Source organism: Schistocerca americana, chromosome X, assembly GCF_021461395.2.
Source record: "Schistocerca americana isolate TAMUIC-IGC-003095 chromosome X, iqSchAmer2.1, whole genome shotgun sequence".
In the NCBI taxonomy this organism is placed as follows: domain Eukaryota; kingdom Metazoa; phylum Arthropoda; class Insecta; order Orthoptera; family Acrididae; genus Schistocerca; species Schistocerca americana.
The window spans coordinates 533,372,645-533,393,418 of record NC_060130.1 but is presented as its reverse complement, the minus strand read 5'-3'; the positions used below and the strand labels follow the sequence as shown (position 1 = coordinate 533,393,418).

The 20,774-nt window shown below is 45.9% G+C and overlaps 1 protein-coding gene across 1 annotated transcript in view; it reads right to left on the bottom strand.

Moving 5' to 3' along the window:
- LOC124556133 (aquaporin AQPAe.a-like) overlaps nt 1-20,500 on the bottom strand; it is a 51,595-nt gene extending 31,095 nt beyond the window's left edge. Inside the window, exon 1 of the mRNA XM_047130149.1 lies at nt 20,467-20,500. Within this exon, the coding sequence (XP_046986105.1) occupies nt 20,467-20,500 (34 nt within the window). The remainder of the gene's footprint in view (nt 1-20,466) is intronic.
- Nucleotides 20,501-20,774: the final 274 nt, after the last annotated feature.

Below are 20,774 nucleotides of genomic sequence, written 5' to 3'. Positions count from 1 at the left end.
CTATCCGGAGTAGAGTTAAAATTACCTCCTCCCGACGACGCGTTCGGGAGGAAGAGGTTCAAGCACCAGGGAGAGCTTTCACGTCCCGCAATTTATTATGGGGAAGTGTCGAGCAATGTGCGTGCCATAAAAGAACAACACGATGACATAAAACGCTCCGTAGATCGGCGAAGGGAATCGTGCGAATAGCTGGCCGAAGAAAGACTGCAGCCTTGGCCGCTATATCGGCCGCCTCATTTCCATAGATACCAACGTGTCCCGGGAGCCAGAGGAACGCTACCGAGACGCCCCCCAGGTGGAGCAAGCGCAGACAGTCCTGAATCCGGTGGACCAGAGGGTGCACAGGGTTAAGAGCTTGGAGACTGAGGAGAGAGCTGAGAGAAACTGAACAGAGAACATACTGTATCCGCTGATGGCGGCGGATGTAGTGGACAGCCTGGATAACAGCGTAAAGCTCCGCAGTATAAACCGAACACTGGTCGGGAAGCGGAAATTGATTTGGGGTGTCGCCAACTATATAGGCACTCCCTACAGTAAACGATGCTTTTGAGCCATCGGTGTAAATAAATGTGGCTTCATTTGTGCACATAGAGCAGAAAATGCCCGACGATAAACAAGTGAAGGGGTACCATCCTTGGGAAACTGACAAAGGTCACGGAGCAGGCAGATCCGGGGACGGAGCCAAGGCGGTGCTGTACCCCAAGATGTCAAGAAGGTTTTAGGAAAGCGGAAGGAAAGAGAATGGAGCAGTTGACGGAAGCCGACTCCCGGTGGTAGTAGGGAGGAGGGGCGGCCTGCATACCTTACATCAAAGGAGGCGTCGAAAAAAGTGTCATGGGCTGGATTAGCAGGCATGGAAGACAGATGGCTAGCATAAAGACTCAGGACTGCTCGCCGATTGGACAGCGGAGGTTCAGCAGTCTCAGCATAAAAGCTTTCCACAGGGCTGGTGTAAAAAGCTCCAGACACTATACGTAATCCACGGTGGTGGATAGAGTCGAGACGCCGAAGAATAGACGGCCGAGCAGAGGAGTAAACTATGCTTCCATAGTCCAATTTCGAGCGCACTAAGGCGCAACAGAGGCGAAGGAGGACCACTCGGTCCGCTCCCCAGGAGGTACCATTCAGGACACGGAGGGTGTTGAGGGATCGCAGACAGCGAGCCGAAAGATAGGAAAAGTGGGAGGACCACCACAGGTTTCTGTCAAACATAAGACCCAAGAATTTAACAACGTCCGAAAACTGAAGTTTCACAGGTCCTAGATGTAGAGAGGGTGGAAGAAACTCCTTACGTCGCCAAAAATTAACACAAACTGTCTTACTGGGAGAAAAACGGAAGCCGGTTTCCATGCTCCAAGAGTGGAGGTGATCGAGACATCCTTGAAGACGGCGTTCAAGAAGTCTGGTCCGTTGACAGCTGTAGTAGATCGCAAAATCGTCCACAGAGAGGGAGCCCGAGACATCAGGAAGGAGACAATCCATAATTGGATTTATGGCGAGGGCAAAAAGTACAACACTTAGCACGGAGCCCTGGGGTACCCCGTTTTCTTGGGAGACAGTACGGGAGAGAGTAGTGTTCACCCGAACCCTACATGTGCGCTCTGCCAGAAATTCGCGAAGAAAAAGGGGCAGCCGACCTCGAAAGCCCCAAGGGAACAGTGTGCAGAGGATGCCTGTCCAACATGTATCGTATGCTCTCTCCAGATCAAAAAATATTTCTACCGTTTGGCGTTTCCAGAGAAAATTGTTCATGACATAAGTGGAGAGGGCAACAAGATGGTCAACTGCAGAACGATGCTTTCGGAATCCGCATTGGGCAGGTGTTAGACTGCGGGACTCCTGCCACCAAGCTAAACGGCAATTCACCATACGCTCCAAAACCTTACATACACTACTCGTTAGAGAAATGGGGCGATAGCTAGAGGGCAGATGTTTGTCCTTTCCAGGTTTCGGAACAGGAACGACGATAGCTTCCCGCCATCATCTGGGAAAAGTACTGTCGGTCCAAGTTCGATTATAAAGGAGAAGGAGGTAACGCAGACTATGGGTTGATAAATGTAACATTTGGACGTGGGTACTATCCGGTCGTGGGGCGGAGGAGCGAGAAGAAGAGAGTGCATGTTGGAGTTCCCGCATGGAGAGAACAGTATTGTAGCTTTCGCGATTTCGAGAGGAGAAAGCAAGAGGTCGCACTTCCGCTGCACGTTTCTTCGGGAGAAACGCTGACGGGTAATTTGAAGAGCTCGAAATCTCAGCAAAGTGTTGACCCACCGAGTTAGAAATTGCGACGGGGTCCACTAATGTATCATGCGCGACAGTGAGCCCAGAGACTGGGGAGAAACTAGGCGCGCCTGAGAACCGTCGAAGCCGACTCCAAACTTCCGAGGAGGGAGTGAAGGTGTTAAATGAGCTAATAAAGAATTTCCAGCTTGCCTTCTTGCTATCACGGATGACGCGACGGCATCGCGCACGGAACTGCTTATAGCGGATACAGTTGGCCAAAGTAGGATGGTGGCGGAAAACGCGAAGAGCACGTCGCCGCTCACGTATTGCGTCACGGCACGCCTCGTTCCACCAAGGAACCGGGGGGCGCCGGGGCAATTCGGAGGTGCGTGGTATTGAACGTTCCGCAGCTGTAAGAATAACAGCGGTAATATGTGTGACCTCATCGTCGACGCTGGGAAAGTGACGGTCATCGAATGTCGCTGGAGACGAAAAAAGTGTCCAATCGGCTTGGGCAAACTTCCAGCGTCGCGGGCGCATATATGGCAGTTGAGGCTGCAGTCTAAGGACACATGGAAAGTGGTCACTCGAGTGTTTATCATCAAGGGCGAACCATTCGAAGCGCCGAGCTAGCGGAACAGTACCGACCGCAAGGTCCAAATGAAATAAATTTGTCGTGGAGGCAGACAAAAATGTAGGGACCCCAGTGTTGAGGCAAACTAGATCTGCTTGGTGGAAGACGTCTAGCAATAGTGAGCCACGTGGACAAGGATGTGGAGATCCCCAAAGCAGGTGGTGGGCATTGAAGTCCCCAACCAGCAAATAAGGGGGGGGGGGGGGGAGGGGGGGTGGAAGCTGACCAAGAAGATGAAGGAGATCAGCTCGTGCCATTGGTGTGGACGATGGAATGTATACAGTACAAAGAGAGAAGGTGTATCCGGAAAGGGAAAGACGGACAGCGACAGCTTGAAATGAAGTGTTTAAGGGGATTGGGCGATAATGGAGAGTATCATGGAGAAGAATCATGAGTCCTCCATGGGCTGGAGTGCCTTCAACAGAGGGGAGATCAGATCAGATGGACTGAAAATGGGGGAGAGCAAAGCGGTCATGGGGACGCAGCTTTGTTTCCTGAAGACAAAAGATGACCAGCGAGTAGGATCGTAAGAGGATCTACAATTCATCCTGATTGGCTCGAATGCCGCGGATATTCCAGTGGATAATGGACATAGGGTGAACAGAACATGAAGGAATGTGACCAAGGTTGCTGTTAACTGAACGACTGCTCAGAGCTAGCAACCGACAGCATGGAATGGCATTCAGCCGAAGGCAGATGATCCTGATCCATAGGTTGTTCAGGAGCAGCTCCTGCCACCAGCGATCTGCCGGTTGATCGGCCGCCAGCAGTGCGCCTCGTCAACACACAAGACAGCCCAGGGAGATTTCCGCCTGGTGGTGCTGTAGATGGGACACGCCTTGGCGGAGAAGGAGAGGAACTGGGTTTCTTTGTAGCCTTCTTGGAAGTATGATGTTTAGATGAAGGAGGAACCGATGGTTGTGAAGTTGGGGTACGTAAAGAATCTTCACGAGTATGCTCTGTTTTGGAAGTCTTCGTGTCTGACATTTGGGCTCGAGATTTAGCAGAACCCGATGAAGGGTGAGCCATAAAGTGAGCAGACGAAAGTGGGAGGTTGGATGGGCGATCTTTGCACTGGCCGATCTGACGACTGTGGCACTGAAGGTGAGATTACAAGTCTGCGTGGCCACCTCCTTTGTTGGCCGAGGAGAAGCAAGGACAGTGCTGTATTTCCCTGTCCGAGGCACGGTGGGCTGTCAACTGGCGAATAATTTTCGAGCAGAAAAGGTAGACACCTTTTCCTTCACTCTGATTTCCTGGATGAGCTTTTCGTGTTTAAAAACGGGGCAATCTCGAGAGGAAGCAGCGTGGTCACCCATACAGTTTATGCAGCGAGGGAATGGATGTGGACAAGCACCCTAATGGGCATCCTTGCCACACGTAACATATTTGGCCAGATTGGAACAGGACTGGCTAGTGTGATTGAACCGCTGACACCGATAGCAATGCGTAGGGTTTGGGACGTAAGGGTGAACGGAAATTATCTCATAGCCTGCTTTGATTTTCGATGGGAGTTGAACTTTGTCAAATGTCAAGAAGACAGTGCGGGTTTGAATCATGTTCGTGTCGACCCTTTTCATAACTATGAACAGCCGTTACGCCCTGGTCAGACAGGTAGTGCTGAATTTCTTAGTCAGAATCCATCGAGGGAGCGTGTATAAACGACTCCACGCGAGGAATTTAAAGTGCGGTGCGCTTCAAACCAGACAGGGAAGGTGTGGAGCAGTGAAGTACGCAGCAATTTTTGTGCCTGGAGGGCACTGACTGTTTCTAACAACAAGGTGCCATTTTGTAATCTGGAACAATACTTTACAGGACCTGCAATTGCATCGACACCTTTCTGAATAATTAAAGGGTTGACTGTAGAGAAGTCATGACCTTCGTCAGACCGAGAAACAAGGAACTGTGGCAACGATGGAAGAACTGTCTGTGGCTGAGACTCAGTGAACTTACACTTGTGAGCAGACATAGTGGAAGGTGAGAAAACTATTGCAGAAGAATCCCCATGATTACTGGCGTCTCCGATGGCGCGCTCCTCCCTTGTGGGGCCCTCTCTGAGGGCACTCCTGCCTTAGGTGATTGTTCACACCTCAGGTCACACCTCCCAACAAATGGATGGAGGGACCAATCGGCACTTTCGGAAGGTATCAGCTCGGGTAATCACCCCTCACTGGGCCTGGCCGTTACCAGGGGGTACGTATGTGTCCTACCCGTCTACCCGGGGCAGGGAATTCCGCGTTACCCCATCACCGGCTACACACAAAAATGCGTTTATCGGCCTTCAGACACTCACAGGGAGGAAGAAAGGGAAAAACAAAGAAAGGGAAAGGAAAGAAGAGAGGTCTCAAACGCCGCAGTGGAGAAAAGGGTAAAGAGAAGAGGTAAGGAAAAGAAGGACAAAGGAAGGATGACAATATCCAAGCAGAGAAGGCGAAGAATGTGTTACATTTACGAGCATCTGTCTCCGGACATAGGCACCAACCATACTCCCAAAGTGGGAGGAAGGGAAGGAAAGAGCCAGAGGTGAGGGGAGGAGGGGCGAAGATTTTTTTTTTTTTTTTTTTTTTTTTTTTTTTTTGTGGTTTTCGGGCGCACAACTTCAGTGGTCATTAGCGCCCTGACTACTCTAAGAATGCACCGCGAGGCACAAGTTGACAACAACAACTAAAAGGGAAAACACAATAAAAGACAGACTGACAGGCATAGGACTAAAAAACATCATCAAATGTCCTTAGCGAGGTTTGTCAAATTGATAAAACAAAGAACACGAGCAGTTGCTCGTGGGTCATCCGCTAAAATGGCATCTAAAGTATTAGGCAAGTTAAGATCGAGGCGCAGTGTGTTAAGATCTGGACAGGACATTAAGATGTGTCTAACCGTCAGCAAGTGCCCACATGGGCAGAACGGCGCCGGCGCAGCCGTCAGCAGATGGCGATGGCTGAACCGGCAGTGTCCAATTCGTAACCTTGCTAAAACGACCTCCTCCCGCCGAGAAGGGCGTGAGGAGGACGTCCAAGCCACGGGAAGAGGTTTTAAGGCCCGAAGCTTGTTGTCGGTAAGTGCAGCCCAATCGGCATGCCACAGCGACACAACGCGCCGACAAATGACCCTGCTAAAATCGGACGAAGGGACACAACAAGAAGCTGTCCGAGGCTGGAGGACCGCAGCCTTGGCCGCGGCATCTGCAGCTTCGTTCCCAGGGATACCGACATGGCCAGGAACCCACATGAAGCTAACCGACGTACCGACGTCCACCAGCTGCTGAAGAGAGCGTTGGATCCGGTGTACGAAAGGGTGAACCGGGTACGGATCACTGAGGCTCTGGATGGCGCTCAGGGAATCTGAGCAGATGACATAAGCAGAATGTCGGTGGCGGCAGATGTAAAGAACAGCCTGGTAGAGGGCAAAGAGCTCAGCTGTGAAGACCGAACAATGGCCATGGAGCCGGTATTGGAAACTTTGTGCCCCAACAATAAAGGAACACCCGACCCCGTCATTGGTCTTAGAGCCATCTGTATAAATTAAAGTCATGTCGATGAACTTCGAACGAAGTGCCAAAAAACGGGAGTGGTAGACCGAACCGGGGGTGACCTCTTTTGGGAGCGAGCTGAGGTCGAGGTGAACGCGGACCTGAGCCTGGAGCCAAGGTGGCGTGCGGCTCTCGCCCACTCGAAAGGTTGCAGGGAGTGAAAAATGAAGGTGTTGAAGGAGGCGACGAAAGCGAACTCCAGGGGGTAGCAAGGCAGAGACATACAACCCGTATTGAAGGTCAAGAGAGTCGTCAAAAAAGGAACGATAAGACGGATGGTCGGGCATTGACAGTAGCCGACAGGCATACCGACAAAGCAGTATATCGCGCCGGTAGGTGAGTGGCAATTCGCCAGCGTCAGCATGAAGACTCTCTACGGGACTGGTATAAAATGCTCCGATCGCAAGTCGTAAACCCCGATGTTGTATGGAGTTGAGGCGGCGTAAGATGGATGGCCGTGCAGAGGAGTATACGAAGCTCCCATAATCCAGCTTGGAGCGGACGATCGACCGATATAGACGAAGTAGGACGGTTCGATCCGCTCCCCACGACATACCACTGAGAACACGGAGGACATTTAAAGAACGGGTACAACGGGCGGCCAAATATGACACATGTGGAGACCAGCTAAGTTTCCTGTCAAAGGTAAGGCCTAAAAATTTGATTGTCTCCACGATTGGGAGAGCAACAGGACCGAGTCGTAAGGACGGTGGGAGAAACTCTTTGTAGCGCCAGAAGTTAATACAGACCGTCTTCTCGGCAGAAAAAAGGAAGCCATTGGCGACACTCCAGGAGTAAAGACGGTCAAGAGAACGCTGAAGACAGCGCTCCAGGACACGTGTACACTGCGCGCTGCAGTAGATGGTAAAATCGTCCACGAAAAGGGAGCCTGATACATCAGCTGGGAGGCAATCCATTATTGGATTGATCGCGATGGCGAAGAGAGCGACGCTCAAAACTGAGCGAGGGGCGAAGATGGGGGATAGGGAAGGATGCGGAAAGGAAAGGTATGCAGCCCAGAAAGGAAGGAAGGCCACATTAGCTCGGGGTCCCGTGCTCGCTACACACGTATCCACAGAAGAGTTGTGGACCCCCTGGAGGGGCGGGGGGGTTGCAGGGAGTGGCAACTGGCCCTTAACCTAGACAAATGTATTGCGAATACATAGAAAGAAGGATCCTTTATTGTATGATTATATGATAGCGGAACAAACACTGGTAGCAGTTACTTCTGTAAAATATCTGGGAGTATGCATGCGGAACGATTTGAAGTGGAATGATCATATAAAATTAATTGTCGGTAAGGCGGGTGCCAGGTTGAGATTCATTGGGAGAGTCCTTAGAAAATGTCGTCCATCAACAAAGTAGGTGGCTTACAAGACACTCGTTCGACCTGTACTTGAGTATTGCTCAGTGTGGGATCCGTACCAGGTCAGGTTGATAGAGGCGATGGAGAAGATCCAAAGAAGAGCGGCGCGTTTCGTCACAGGGTTATTCGGTAAGCGTGGTAGCTTTACAGAGATATTTAGCAAATTCAAGTGGCAGACTCTTGAAGAGAGGCGCTCTGCATCCCAGTGTAGCTTGCTTTTCAGGTTTCGAGAGGGTGCGTTTCTGGATGAGGTATCGAATATATTGCTTCCCCTACTTATACCTCCCGAGGAGATCACGAATGTAAAATTGGAGAGATTCGAGAGCGCATGGAGGCTTTCCGGCAGTCTTTCTTCCCGCGAACCATACGCGTCTGGAACAGGAAAGGGAGGTAATGACAGTGGCACGTAAAGTGCGCTCCGCCACACACCGTTGGATGGCTTGAGGAGTATAAACGTAGATGAGTACCTGAAACACAAGCATACATGCCCAGTACTAATACATCTAATGATACGTCCGCCAGTCTTAATCTACTTTTTCTGCCCTATCAGTAACAGCGCAAGGTCGAAGTCGTTACACAAGTCTGTGATTCCGTAATTGACCTACGTCAATATTTTGAAAAACCTGTAATAGACACGTTGCTTATGTATTAGAATATTGTGTAAAATCGAATAGTATGTTGCTTGTAATGACCACTAAATATCTGTCCTGTCCAGCTACTGCAGTTCGTGCAGAGATTTCTCCAAGGCAGGAGAAAATGAAAACCGCAACTGACTAAAGAAGAATTCTAATAGCTTTTAATACAAGAAAATTTTCGTATCTTGTTTTCAACAACAGACTGAAGGGCAAGAACTTTAATATCTTTCCTTTTACGAAACAAAATTTGCTTATTTTATGTTCTTGCCTTTAATCAGTAAAAAATTCTTAGAAAACTATTTTCCATTTGAAATACTCGCACAAAACATCTAATCGATATATCCGTTTTTAAAACTGCTATATTTATGTAACACTGTCACGAAGATTATCATGGGGTGAACAATGTAGGGGAAGCCATGAGGGCAGGGGATGAGGCCATGAGATCGATAGCAGGAAAGATGCTGTTAACGACATTGAAGTGGGAAGGTAGCCGTCATTGAGGAGACAAATACTGTAGTAAGTTGGCCAATTGGAAGACCTCATCTAAGCGGCACTCCGCCCACAGCGGGTGGTGCACACTGAAGTCACCCAGGAGGTACGAAAGCATGAGTTGCTGTATTGAGATAGGCATGTCAACGAAGTTGACTACTGGGAGCGAAGTACACATTGCAATTTGTGATTTCTGGGCTCGTTCGCACTCTTAACGCTCTTGCTTCCAGGTTGGCATGAAGTAGGGTTCCAGTCACTCGTGACAACGGTATCAACTGCAGTGCAGACCCTCCAGGCACTACCCCGAAGCTGGCACGGTTCTGACCAAACGCCCGATGACCACAAAACGTTGGAGAGTCAAAATGCATTTCCTGAAGAGCAAGACAGAACGCAGAGTAAGATTGAACATGTTCTTATATTCCTAGTAAGTGATCATATCCGTTGCGATTTCACTGGATTATCGTGTGGGTAGAGTCCAGGTTAGACATAAGCTGAGGGGGTCGTCGTGTCACGAGGCCAGTGGTCGACACCGACAAGGATATCGTGACAGCCATAAAAACTGTGATTCGAGGTGAGGAGGGGGTGCAAGGACTCCCTACACGAAGAGGACGGCCAGACACCAGACTGGAGTGGCACTGTATCGCGAGAACGTGTGGCCGAACTTTATTCTACGCATGCTAGTTGGAATTTATGGTTTGACGTCGCGTCTGCATACCATTACCTCCACCTTCTCGGGAAGGGTATCTTCCTTAAATGCCAGGTTCAAAGTAACAATGTCTACACGATGATTCTTAGGTGATCTCCGGACACACTGGACCAAATGAACGCCATGTCTTTCCAGATTAACCCTAAGTTCATCATCGTACTTGATAAGATCCCTACGGGAAAGTACATCCTGTGTCGTACTGAGATACTTGTGACGAGTGGTTCACTGCGATGTCTCATTAACAGCCGCAGGCATGGAGTGACTAAGACTGGCAGAAGTTTTCTTTGCAATGATGGAGCCGGAGCACGTTTTGCGTAAGATCTCAACTTCATCGAAATTTTCCGCAACGTTTCTCAGGAAGAAAAGCGGTTTGGTGGCAGAAAAAGTTTCCCTCTCAGTCGTGGTACAGACAAGGAACTGGAAAAAGTTTCGCCCAAGCTGTCATGCCTGGATGTCCTCCCATGAGGTAGCCAAGAAGGAAAAGGTCAGGATGGCAGAAACAAGAACTGAGATGGAACTATTCCTTGGAAGAGACTTTGCTATGGAAAGAATGGCCAGAGTTTCATTTCATGTTCCCGACGTCCACCTTGTAACCACCCACTCCAAACAGGGGCTCACCTGGTGAGTGCCACCCAGACACAGCAAAGACCACCTGGCAGGACAGTAATTTCCAGACGTTCCGATGCCCTGGGAAGATGGGCAACCACTCCCAGGCTTTAACAAAGCGTTTACATTGCAGGTACCAGCAGTGTGATCCCTGTGGTGTCAGTGGGCTCAGCCAGATGGGTACATAACAGCCCCACCACACAGTGGCTGCTGAGATGTTGACCTAGCAAAGAGGCAAAAAGAGGGAGAGGGGGAGATGATTTCAGGTGAGGGGCGTTAGACATCATGGTCAGCAGTGCGTGTAGTCTAAAGGGAATGTGGGTTATCCAGTGTTTAGGCAGATGAAGTTGAGTTGATTGAGGTGGTCAGCCAAGAGGGTTTCGGCATAAAGGGGTTGTGCACATTAAAGTCACTGAGCAGCAAAAACGGTTCAGGGAGTTGTCCAGTAAGCTGGAGGAAGTCTGCCTTGCTGACACCAAATGACAGAGGTATGTAGATGGCACAAAGAGAAAAGGTGAAGCGATGAAGGAAAATGGACTGCAACACCCTAGTGAGGTGTTCAGAAAAATGGTGTGACTATGAACTTAGTCCTGGATGAGTAGTATCACTAATGATATGGAATGCTGTCCTCAGGGGAAGATCAAAGCAGACAAAGAAATGCGAGAGAGTAAAGCACTCAAGGACGCAATTTTGTTTTCTGGAGATAGAAAATCAGGGGCTGCGATTCGAAGAGCACTCAAGTATTCCTTTATGGATCAAATGCTGTGAACGTTCCATTACAAGAAAATCGTGACAGAAAGGGAAGGAGGGAAAAAATATAAAGTCACCTTTCCCGTTGCTGAGCGCGTGCCTTTGAAAAGTCACTGCTACAGCGCACAGATGCCGTTTATGCTGTTTATGAGATCTACGGAAGTGTCAGCAGTCTCTGGGTCAACCTGCAGATTCCAGGGCAGGAAAACGATTGGCAGTGCGCACCAGCCAAACTGGTGTCCGCCAGGTGAGGGTATCGCAGTGACCTTGTCTAAGAGGATCTTTGTGTCTGAAGGAAACGACAGATTTCTTTGAGCGTTCATGGTTGGCAGATGAACACTCACATGTTTGTTGGCTGGAGGGACATAGAAAGTCTTCACGGGAATATTCCTTCTGTCCCTTCAGGCCTGCCAGTTGGGTAGCAGGTGATTTCGCCACTGGGGGCTGAAGATTTGGTAGCTTGTTTCCCAGCTCGAGGAGACGGATGCTACCGTGGCAGTGCGATTGGACAACTGCAGTGCTAAATTTGATGTCAAGTCTGCGTGGCCACTACCTTCGCGGAATGAAGTGCAGCAAGAACGGTAGTGTAAGTCCCAGATGGAAAAACGCAGGGCTTATCATTAACCAACAACTTGATAGTTGGTTTGTTTTGCTTTAGAGCACAAAAACTGGCGTCATACGCGCCCAAGTCAAAACTATATAACACGAACACAGGAGTTAAAAACGACCATCCGTCAGTCCAAATTGACGTAATAGACAGCTAAAAACACGCACGTGGAAAAATGGCTAAAAAGAACAGAGAAAAGGATGCTCGAAACTAAAAAATGGCCTTCGCCATATTGCTTTGGCGGATAGAAAGTAAAACTTAGTCGCCAGCCCGCGCGTCATTTGCTAAAACGGCCGATAACAGACGGCAAACCAAAACGGGAACGTAAAAGGCTAAAAAATAGATATTCCATCAAGTGGAGCACAGTTAAAACTGGAGTACAATGTGTACAAAGTGGTGAGGTAGCGCCACTTAGCAAATGAAGATGGCTAAAAAAGGCAGAGCCCAATACGCAGCCGAGTTAAAATAACCTCCCAGCCGAGATGAGGTCGACCAAGCCGCTGGGAGAGGCTCAGTAAGCCTTAGCTTATTCCCGTGAAGGAACGACCATAGTCGATGCCAAATGGACACCACCCTCTGACAGACGCCAACACTTATCATCGGAGGGAATATAGGTACTCGTGGGCTGAGGTACGAGGACTGCAGCTTTGGTAGCAGCGTACTCAGCCTCGTTTCCTGGCAGACCGACGTGACCAGAAACCCACAGAAACATCGCACTGGCTGCACGAAGAGTGAGCAGTTTACAGTTTTCGTGGGCCCGCTGCACTAAGGGATGGGCTGTGTACAGCGCACAGACTTTGAAGGAAGCTGAGTGATTCTGAGCAGACGACAATTGTGAAGGCTGTGTCGCCAGATGTACTCCGTGGCCTGATACAAGGCGAAGAACTCTGCTATAAATACTGAGGAGTGTGCCGGATGCAGATATCGAAAGACACGGGTGCCAATGACAAAGCCACACCCGACCCTCAGGCGTCCTCAGTAAGCGAATGAAGGCCACAGTTGACATTGGCCGCTTCAAAAAGCCAGGGTGGTGAAGGGTTCACAACCACCGGGAAAAGTGCTGGTAGTGTGAATTTAAGCCGCTGTAGCAAGTGCAGAAAGCGGACTCCAGGAGATAACAGAAGGACGAGTCCCATACTGACTAAAGGTATCAAAGAAGGAGGCAGAGGGTGGCCACACATGGCATACAAGTGGCATGCATACCTGCTGAGAAAGAAGTCCCGGCGGTACGACAGGTAGTTCAGCAGCTTCAGCATACAGACTCTCAACCGGGCAACTTGCGAGTGACAGGGTACAGCATCTTTTCTTCAACCACGTCTCTTTGAGAGCCCACTCATCTAGATACACTGGACATTCTCGGGATGAGGCTGCATAGCCGCCATTGGAACAGATACAATGGGGAGTGGGAGGTGGGCAATCACCCTCTTGAGCATTCCTATAGCAAGTAACCCCTTTGGCAATGTTTCGACAAGGCATTCCAGTGTGTGTGTGTGTGTGTGTGTGTGTGTGTGTGTGTGTGTGTGTGTGTGTGTGTGTGTAGCGCTGACACTGGCAACAGCGCATCAGATTTTTAATGTACAGTCGGACCTTTATGACTTCATAGCCAGTTTTCATATTTATTGGAATCACTGTTCTATCTATCTTGAGAAAAAGTTTAAGCGCTAATGTTGCATCAAGGTATTTCGTTACCCATTGGACTGCAGTGACGCCCTGATCAGAGGTTAGTATGGATTTCTGCCTTAGACCATCGAGCAGCCTAGTGTAAGTAACATCACGCAAGGAATTCAGCGTGCAATGGGCCTAGACATGAACAGGACAGCCATTGAGAAGCGAAGCTGCAAGCAGTTGTTGGGCTAGGAAATAGCAATTTGTCTCCAAAAGCAAAGTGCCATTACACAAATGCATACGAGAGAATTTTACAGGGCCTGTAGCTGTACCAACAAATTTCTGAATAAACGAGTTAACCATACCAAAGGACTGACCTCCAGCACATCACAAGGAACCGATGTCCAGCTGGGACATTCTTGAAATCCTTGGCTATTGGTACTTCAGAACACATTCCCAAAAATATCTGAGATATTCCCAAGACGGAAAAAAGGAACAGCAGAAGGCAAAGACTGGGGCCCCGTAGTAAACACGAACTCATGAAAGTTTTGAGCCTCCTGGGGGAGGGGGAGGAAGTGGCTGGCTGATGGGTTCAATCTACTTAAGGGAAAGCCTGAATAATATTCGTACAAAACTTGAACGAATAAACCATATCAAAATGCCAATTGTCCATTGAATGATCCACATTAATAAGTTAATTATTCGTTGAATTAATGATCTCTTAGTAAATTGAGTCAGAATGGCGTCTCACACTTGCGTAAGGGTTATCTAAGGACAGGAGAAAGGGCTCACCTGCATACGTACGATGTATGTGTGTATCTACAGTAACAAAGTCGGAAATGCTTTGCAGAAGAGCTGAGCAGACATGCTTTATAGTGAATTTATTACCACTCGGCTGATGTACTATCCCACCAAAACAGTAGCAAAGGGAAACCTATCAACAGAAAATGATTGATCCCATCATTACTTCTTGTTAATCAAAATTGTGGAAGACTTTCACACCTTACTTAGCTATGTAATTATTGTGAGCATTTGATCGTGTGTGAAAATGCTGTCTAGAATTTCCCTGAGAAGTTACTGTTTATATACAACTTAAATCGAGCAGCACAACTTCTCGTTCATCAATTACAGCCAAAATTCCAACTATTACTAGTTAAACCTTTTCAGCATCCTATCAAACATAATATCCCACAATTATTTACTTAGTCACATCACGCAGTAAGTATTCCTTTGAATGCCGATACCACTTGCGAAATTTCACCCACGTGTTCAGCTACAAGCTGGCACTACACATCAAACATCCAAAATTCGTCATCTCCCATACTTCAAGAGCAAAAGCTACTCTTATGTTATACTCACACGGATAAATTTGCACTGAGCACAGCCCGTCACTTTCGGCGCGTGACACGTTGCCTCAAAATTGGCACAATTTGACACATGAAAATTCACAAATTAAAATAAATGTAGCTCAGTACGATTAAGTGAACTATGCGACCATTACTACAATGAACTATGGGAATAGTAATTACTCTGTGCAGCATGGAGCATTAAGTAGTTACTGGCTCCCATGAAGATTCAAAAACATACAAACCTATATCAAGCGAATTAAATTTCAAGAACTATACATAGTCGAGGAGATTAATAATGGTCACTGAAGTTAGCCTGATACTAAACTTCAAGTACCACCGTACATTGTGTGTCTGGCGTGAAACTAAGTTTTATAAACAGCGTATTAAAATGAATTTTGCCCGTTGTACTAATTACGTAGCTTCGGCTACTCTCCAGTTAGCGACTGTGCTATGCTGACGACTAGAACACGTGATAATAGCCTCACTCACACGATTCTAAATTGCCTAATTCATCAAAATCAGGCTACCTATCTCCTGGCATCTCTCGACATAAATTGACTTTGAAAAACGCGTTTCTATCATAATCCATAATGATAACATTTTGTGCGAAGTTTCCTTACCATACCGAGAGCTCACCATTAACATGTCCGGTCGTCAGGCCGGTGAGGTTTATAGTGGCTAAGGTGGCGAACTTCAGTCACAAAGGTTCTCTGTTCAAACCGCTCGAGGAAGAAGCCTCCCATTCGCAGATTCCTCGCTGCGCCATCTAAGGACTTTATTCTGTCTACACACCCTCTGTTGAACTCTATCCAGCCTAATTCAAAGATTTGTCTACACGACCAACTCATCTTTGGTTAGAACTGTATTTGATCTGTTGTAATAAAACCAACCACTCTTTACACTGGCACCCACGGAGAAGGTAAAGATGGAATATGGGAAATCTGACAAAAATAATACAGCAGTACAGTAGACATTTCGTTTCTATGTTCAGATGGTCAATTTGTCGGAAAGTTATTATAAATAATTTAGTTGTGTTACCCCATATTTTCAGTATTACTCCGACAATTTTGGATGGAGTTAGTCCCAAAGGGCTTAAAGTGACGACAGTACCGCTTCAACGAAAAATAAAATCTAGTTAACATAGGCTCTACAATGTAGCCCGTAAGAACTACTAAAACCTTTTCAGAAGAGACGTGTGACATGTGACATTCTCTTAGCTCCTAAGGTATGCATTTGTGAGTCCAGTTTTGCGAGGCTCTTCGGATGATCGTTCTGTAATACCGTATTTACCATTCCTCCTGTCACACCTTGTGCAACAAACATTCAGTTCGATAGACTACTAAAGAAATACATATGCTACATAAATGTAATGAAAAATCTCAGCTGCCTTTTACATGTGTTACGACCCGTTTCGTTTGACATCTTCAGGCTGCCGAGTTGTGCTGAAGACTCAGATGGTCTAGTTGTACATAATGTTTAAGACCACATTCATGTCTTTACTTCAGATGAATTTGGCAACTTTAAGCTGTTCGAAGAAGTTAAACCGGTCGTAACATGTTTACTACAGCTGAGGTGCTTTTCATTCATCGTTCACGTCAGCTATTGCCTCAAAAAATAGTCTAAATTGAAAATAAGCCATGGAGCTTTAAATCCTGTTTTCTTATCCTCATGATTTCACACGAAAGTCAGAACAGACAAGGGTATGACAGAATGAAAATTTGAGCTGCGAGGCCTCATTAAATTTACCTGAAGCAACAGATGGGTGGAATGTTTCACCAACATTTGGAATGACAAAACTAGGCTCATTGAAGCAAAAATGAACGTAATATGCAAGTAACTAATAACTTCTGAGTATTGGTGGTTGAGAGCACATATTTCATGGTAGTTCTTACAGTTGTATCCAGAAAAATTAAGTCTCCTGTCTTTCAGATACTACACAGAGGTAATGGGAAAATGCAGTGGTACACTGTACATTTTGTAGCAGAGATGGGACGGCTGTCGGCAGCTTCTCCATGGAGCTTTACGAGCTAATTAAGGAATCAAGAGCGAGAAATTTTACATGTATATCTGAAAGAATTTTACGTAGATTACGAATCCTCGCATTGCTGAACTTTACAGGCATTTTTGCATAAAACATTAAGCCCAGAGGCTACTTGCGCTTTTAGTACCAAATTTTGATTTGTTAAGAAAATTTGATACTTATGAGACCATTAAATCCGAAGCTGTTGCAAAGCATACGGCAAGTATTTGATATTTTTAAATACAGAGGAAAAGATTCTTTCACAATAGGCTATTTTCCGATGTTAAAAATATGGCTTGGATTGTTATTCGGAGTGGTAAGTTTCAAATCGTATTTACGGTCAATATTATATCAAAATCTTATTTTTATGTAACTGAAGCTTAAAAATCGTTGAACAAGATTTGGTCACGTAATCGAAAACGCTCTGTTACTGGCTGACGTTCTTGTGATGTCACATTCTAGGAGTAAGACGAAGCTGTATATGTTTCACACGAGTGTTATACATACTTACTAGGTTTTTAAGTACTTTTTCTGCAAATACTTTAGCAGTCTAGTAATCGAAAACGCATTTACAACTTTTAATTAACAACAGAAAGGAGTTTTGTGAGAGCTGATACTGGAAGCCTTGCGAAAATTTATGCTTTATGCTCCACTCTTAGAGTGGTAGTATGTGAAAGGACTGACATTCTTTTCCTCGTTCTCTGCAACACCATTAAACCCGCTCAAAATTAAGGATTTGTGAAACTTTCGCAAATGGTTTCGTACCTTATATAAAGATTGTCTAGCATAAGTCATGAAATACGACCCAAAATATAATTATTCTTGGCAAATCTTAGTGCTGATTTCCGCTATACAGGATACTCAGCAAAGGAATTGTCACAAGCACGACCTATGTGGCCCAACGTATAGCGCATGCAACTACAGATAATGTAGATTCGACTCATGGAAGGGTCAACAGTTTTTAAAAGTTTTACACGAAATATGAAAATAGCGTTATCCAGAATTCATTGTAGCAGTTGTCTCGATGATGGGACAACCGAGGATAAATGCGTCTACTGTGTTTCCAAACAATTACGTTTTTTGGAAGACATGGCAGTATTTAAAATATTACCATACTCCCGCAGTACGAGGTGTAGGACAACGGTCACATTAACTAGAAAATCTAACAGTGCGCGTGCGCGTAGTTAAAAATGATGATGTAGGCTTGGTTCGAACCAGAAACCTATGTATGTCATCTCATATTCGACAATGCACGGCTCTACCAACCAAGCTACTAGTGGTGTGCAAAAAGAAGGGACTATAACGATAATTTTTAGCAAGACTACAATTTCATCGACTTATGCTGTCCATTGTAACAGGACGAAAGCGTATCTCTGAGGCGAATTAATGTTAACTTCGGAGTTTAAGAAATTTTGAATTAAGTAAGGGAACTTTGGCATCGACGTGGTGGCATTTCTCCACTAAAGTGCGACCAGTTTTTAGGCACCATCTCATTCTCTGGAACACTAGTTATCAAGATTTTTATGGCTGCATTTGCCCGCTGTGGTACTTCATACCATTTGTAATCCATTTTCTGAAACGTAATTTCCAAAACAAAACATTGAATTAGCTTTGTGACATCAGGAGCAGCGAACTAGTCAGTGACGTCACAGGCCTCACGACTTGAATGGAGCGTTTTAGCAGGCTTACTAATTATTTGCATTTCATTTCCGTTCCTATGAAATAGGAGATATAAAAGGAAAAAATCGTGTCAAGCACAAAATTTACCATTTAAGACGGTTTCCAGAAAGAAGTCAAATATTCTATTTGAAATATGCTCTTCGAAGGGGGGGCGTGCTTGCGCTTTAAATTTTAGAGAATTTTCCTAATTCGAAGAACGCTTCTCGAAGTGAATAAACCATTTGTTGTATAACTCCAGATCATGTACCACAAAAGAGATAAGTAGGTAAACAAATTTATAGAACTCTGCATGCCGTACAGGCAAGAACGTTTAAGTGTGGTATCATTCTGCATAAAACAATGCCTTTTAAATACGTTTCAAATGAAGGTTCTGTAAGTGCAGGCAGAGGAAATTTACGGTATTCTCAGAAAATAAATAAGATAAAGTTTAGCAATCCCAAGCTGAAACACGTATAGTACAAATTTTTCCCTAATTACGTCTGAGAACACACTGGTCGTACCTATTTTAATTTATTCATCTTTGTTTTCCATAATATTTTCTATTTTGTAGTGCACAGAAATTCACGATTAACGTTATTACTATAACCAAGTTCATCTAGTCACTAACTAGATATTAACCATGATTAGCTGGTGTTAGCCGCGGGACAACGTTTTGACTGACGTGGGAAGTGGCTAATACCGCACAGCTATCTTAGTACACAGTGGCTGGATGTGTTCATTCCGTCTCTGGGATGGTAACGTTTGGTGGCTGTTTCCCACCCTATCATTGCTGGGACGAAGCTTATCTGGTCAACCGCTTACAGAAGCAAGTAGATAGGAAGCCAGCAACTGGGAGCCGCTTTATCTAAACAGTTTCCGAGTAGCTGCCTCCCTAAGTGGCGTGGCTCGGCAAGTCACGTGTTTAAGCTATGCAATTTGTAGCATTCTGGTAGCTACATTACACTACACTGCATTCTGAATGTAGTATCGCATAGCTGTAGTGGATCGCTCAATTTCTACAACCCAAGAATCCAGGCGAAAGTCTTTAGCTACGCACAGCAACTAGTTCACTTTATACTGAAATTTGACTTGCATGAAACGATGGTGCACTTTTTAGCGTAGTATCTAGCACGGTTTGCCCCAGTCTCCAGACTGAAAATTTTACGTATTATGGCATTTGTGTGTAGGTTCATCACTGTTCTGCATATTGCCACGCTTATTCTTTCACAGTGCATAGTTATGAACCGTCAAAACATAGGCACAGTAAAGTCTTTCTATCCTCCTGGAATGCTAGCTGAGCAAGGTATATGGGTCAAAATAGTAGGTACGGGCAGAAGTGCAGCTGGGAGAGCATGGGACGGGGACCTGGATAGTACGATCGGTGACAATATCTCACCAGAGACTGGCAGCGGGTTTCGATCCCCGTCTGCCATGCAGTTTTGATCTGCTTGAAAGTTTGCCAAATACGCTCTTTATCACGGAGCTGCAAGCAGTTTCGTGAGCAACAGCCAACTCCTGAATTTCGGAGCAGTGAACTGGCTGCCTGGAATCTGCTGTACTACTCTCAAGTAGCCATTCGTTTCTAGCATTCAATCTGACGGCCACTTGTCTGGTGCAGCAGCTAAAAACAACAGGGAGAAAAACTGTTGCATCAAAAGTCTCGACAAATTAATGTAAAAGTTACTTTTTGCAGCCCTAGTAATGCATGCTACTATCAACATACAGGGATTTTTTTTCTATTTCCACATGTAAGAAATTGGCGTAATGCCAGTAAGCTCAAATTACATGAGTAAATGCACGGTAACACGCATATACGGTTGACGCAAAGAGATTTTCAAAACTGACTAGAACACGATAAATTCTTACCCTCATATATTATTAAACACAGTCCTGAGAACTGGGAGGGTGTTACCCATGCATGAATTACGTGTTTTATGCACCCCACTTTATTCCCTTCCTAACTTTAGAAGTATTTTTGAAGTTATAGGCGTCATGATCAAACTTTCGTAACTTAGTAGGGATAGGAAAAAATTTCAGATGTATATTACAGACTAGGAATTTTCCGCTTTGACTAACTTTTTCCAACCGTTTTAAGTTATGGGATTACAATGGACAAATTTCCTGCTCGTTTCAGGTTCTCTTCGCATGAGGTAACCAGTGTATTGGTCCCCGAAGCATCTCTCAGAAACAGCTAATTTTAAAAATTTCGAGTCAAGCTAATATGGAAGCTGACCAGAAATTGTTCTCTCCCAAACCAATTGGCCTGGATTAGGGAAAGGGGGAAATACCAGTGGTAAGTATAACTGGTAAGCTGACAGCCATTGTGTTAAAATACTATGGGACAATTTTCTTAGGATTGTTTAGCTCAGTTTTGAAAGTAAATATATTGTAGAGCTAAATAATAGTGCGCTCGGGTATCACCTACATACCTTAATGTTGCGTTTCCTGGTAAACCATTAATTCGACACCGCAGTTAGTTGCAGTGAAAGTTTACGATCAGTGATAAAATCGTCTGAACAAATAAAGCAATACTGATATAGTTAAACGCTCAAAATTTGTACGGTATACGTTCCTCGATCTACCATGTAATCTTACA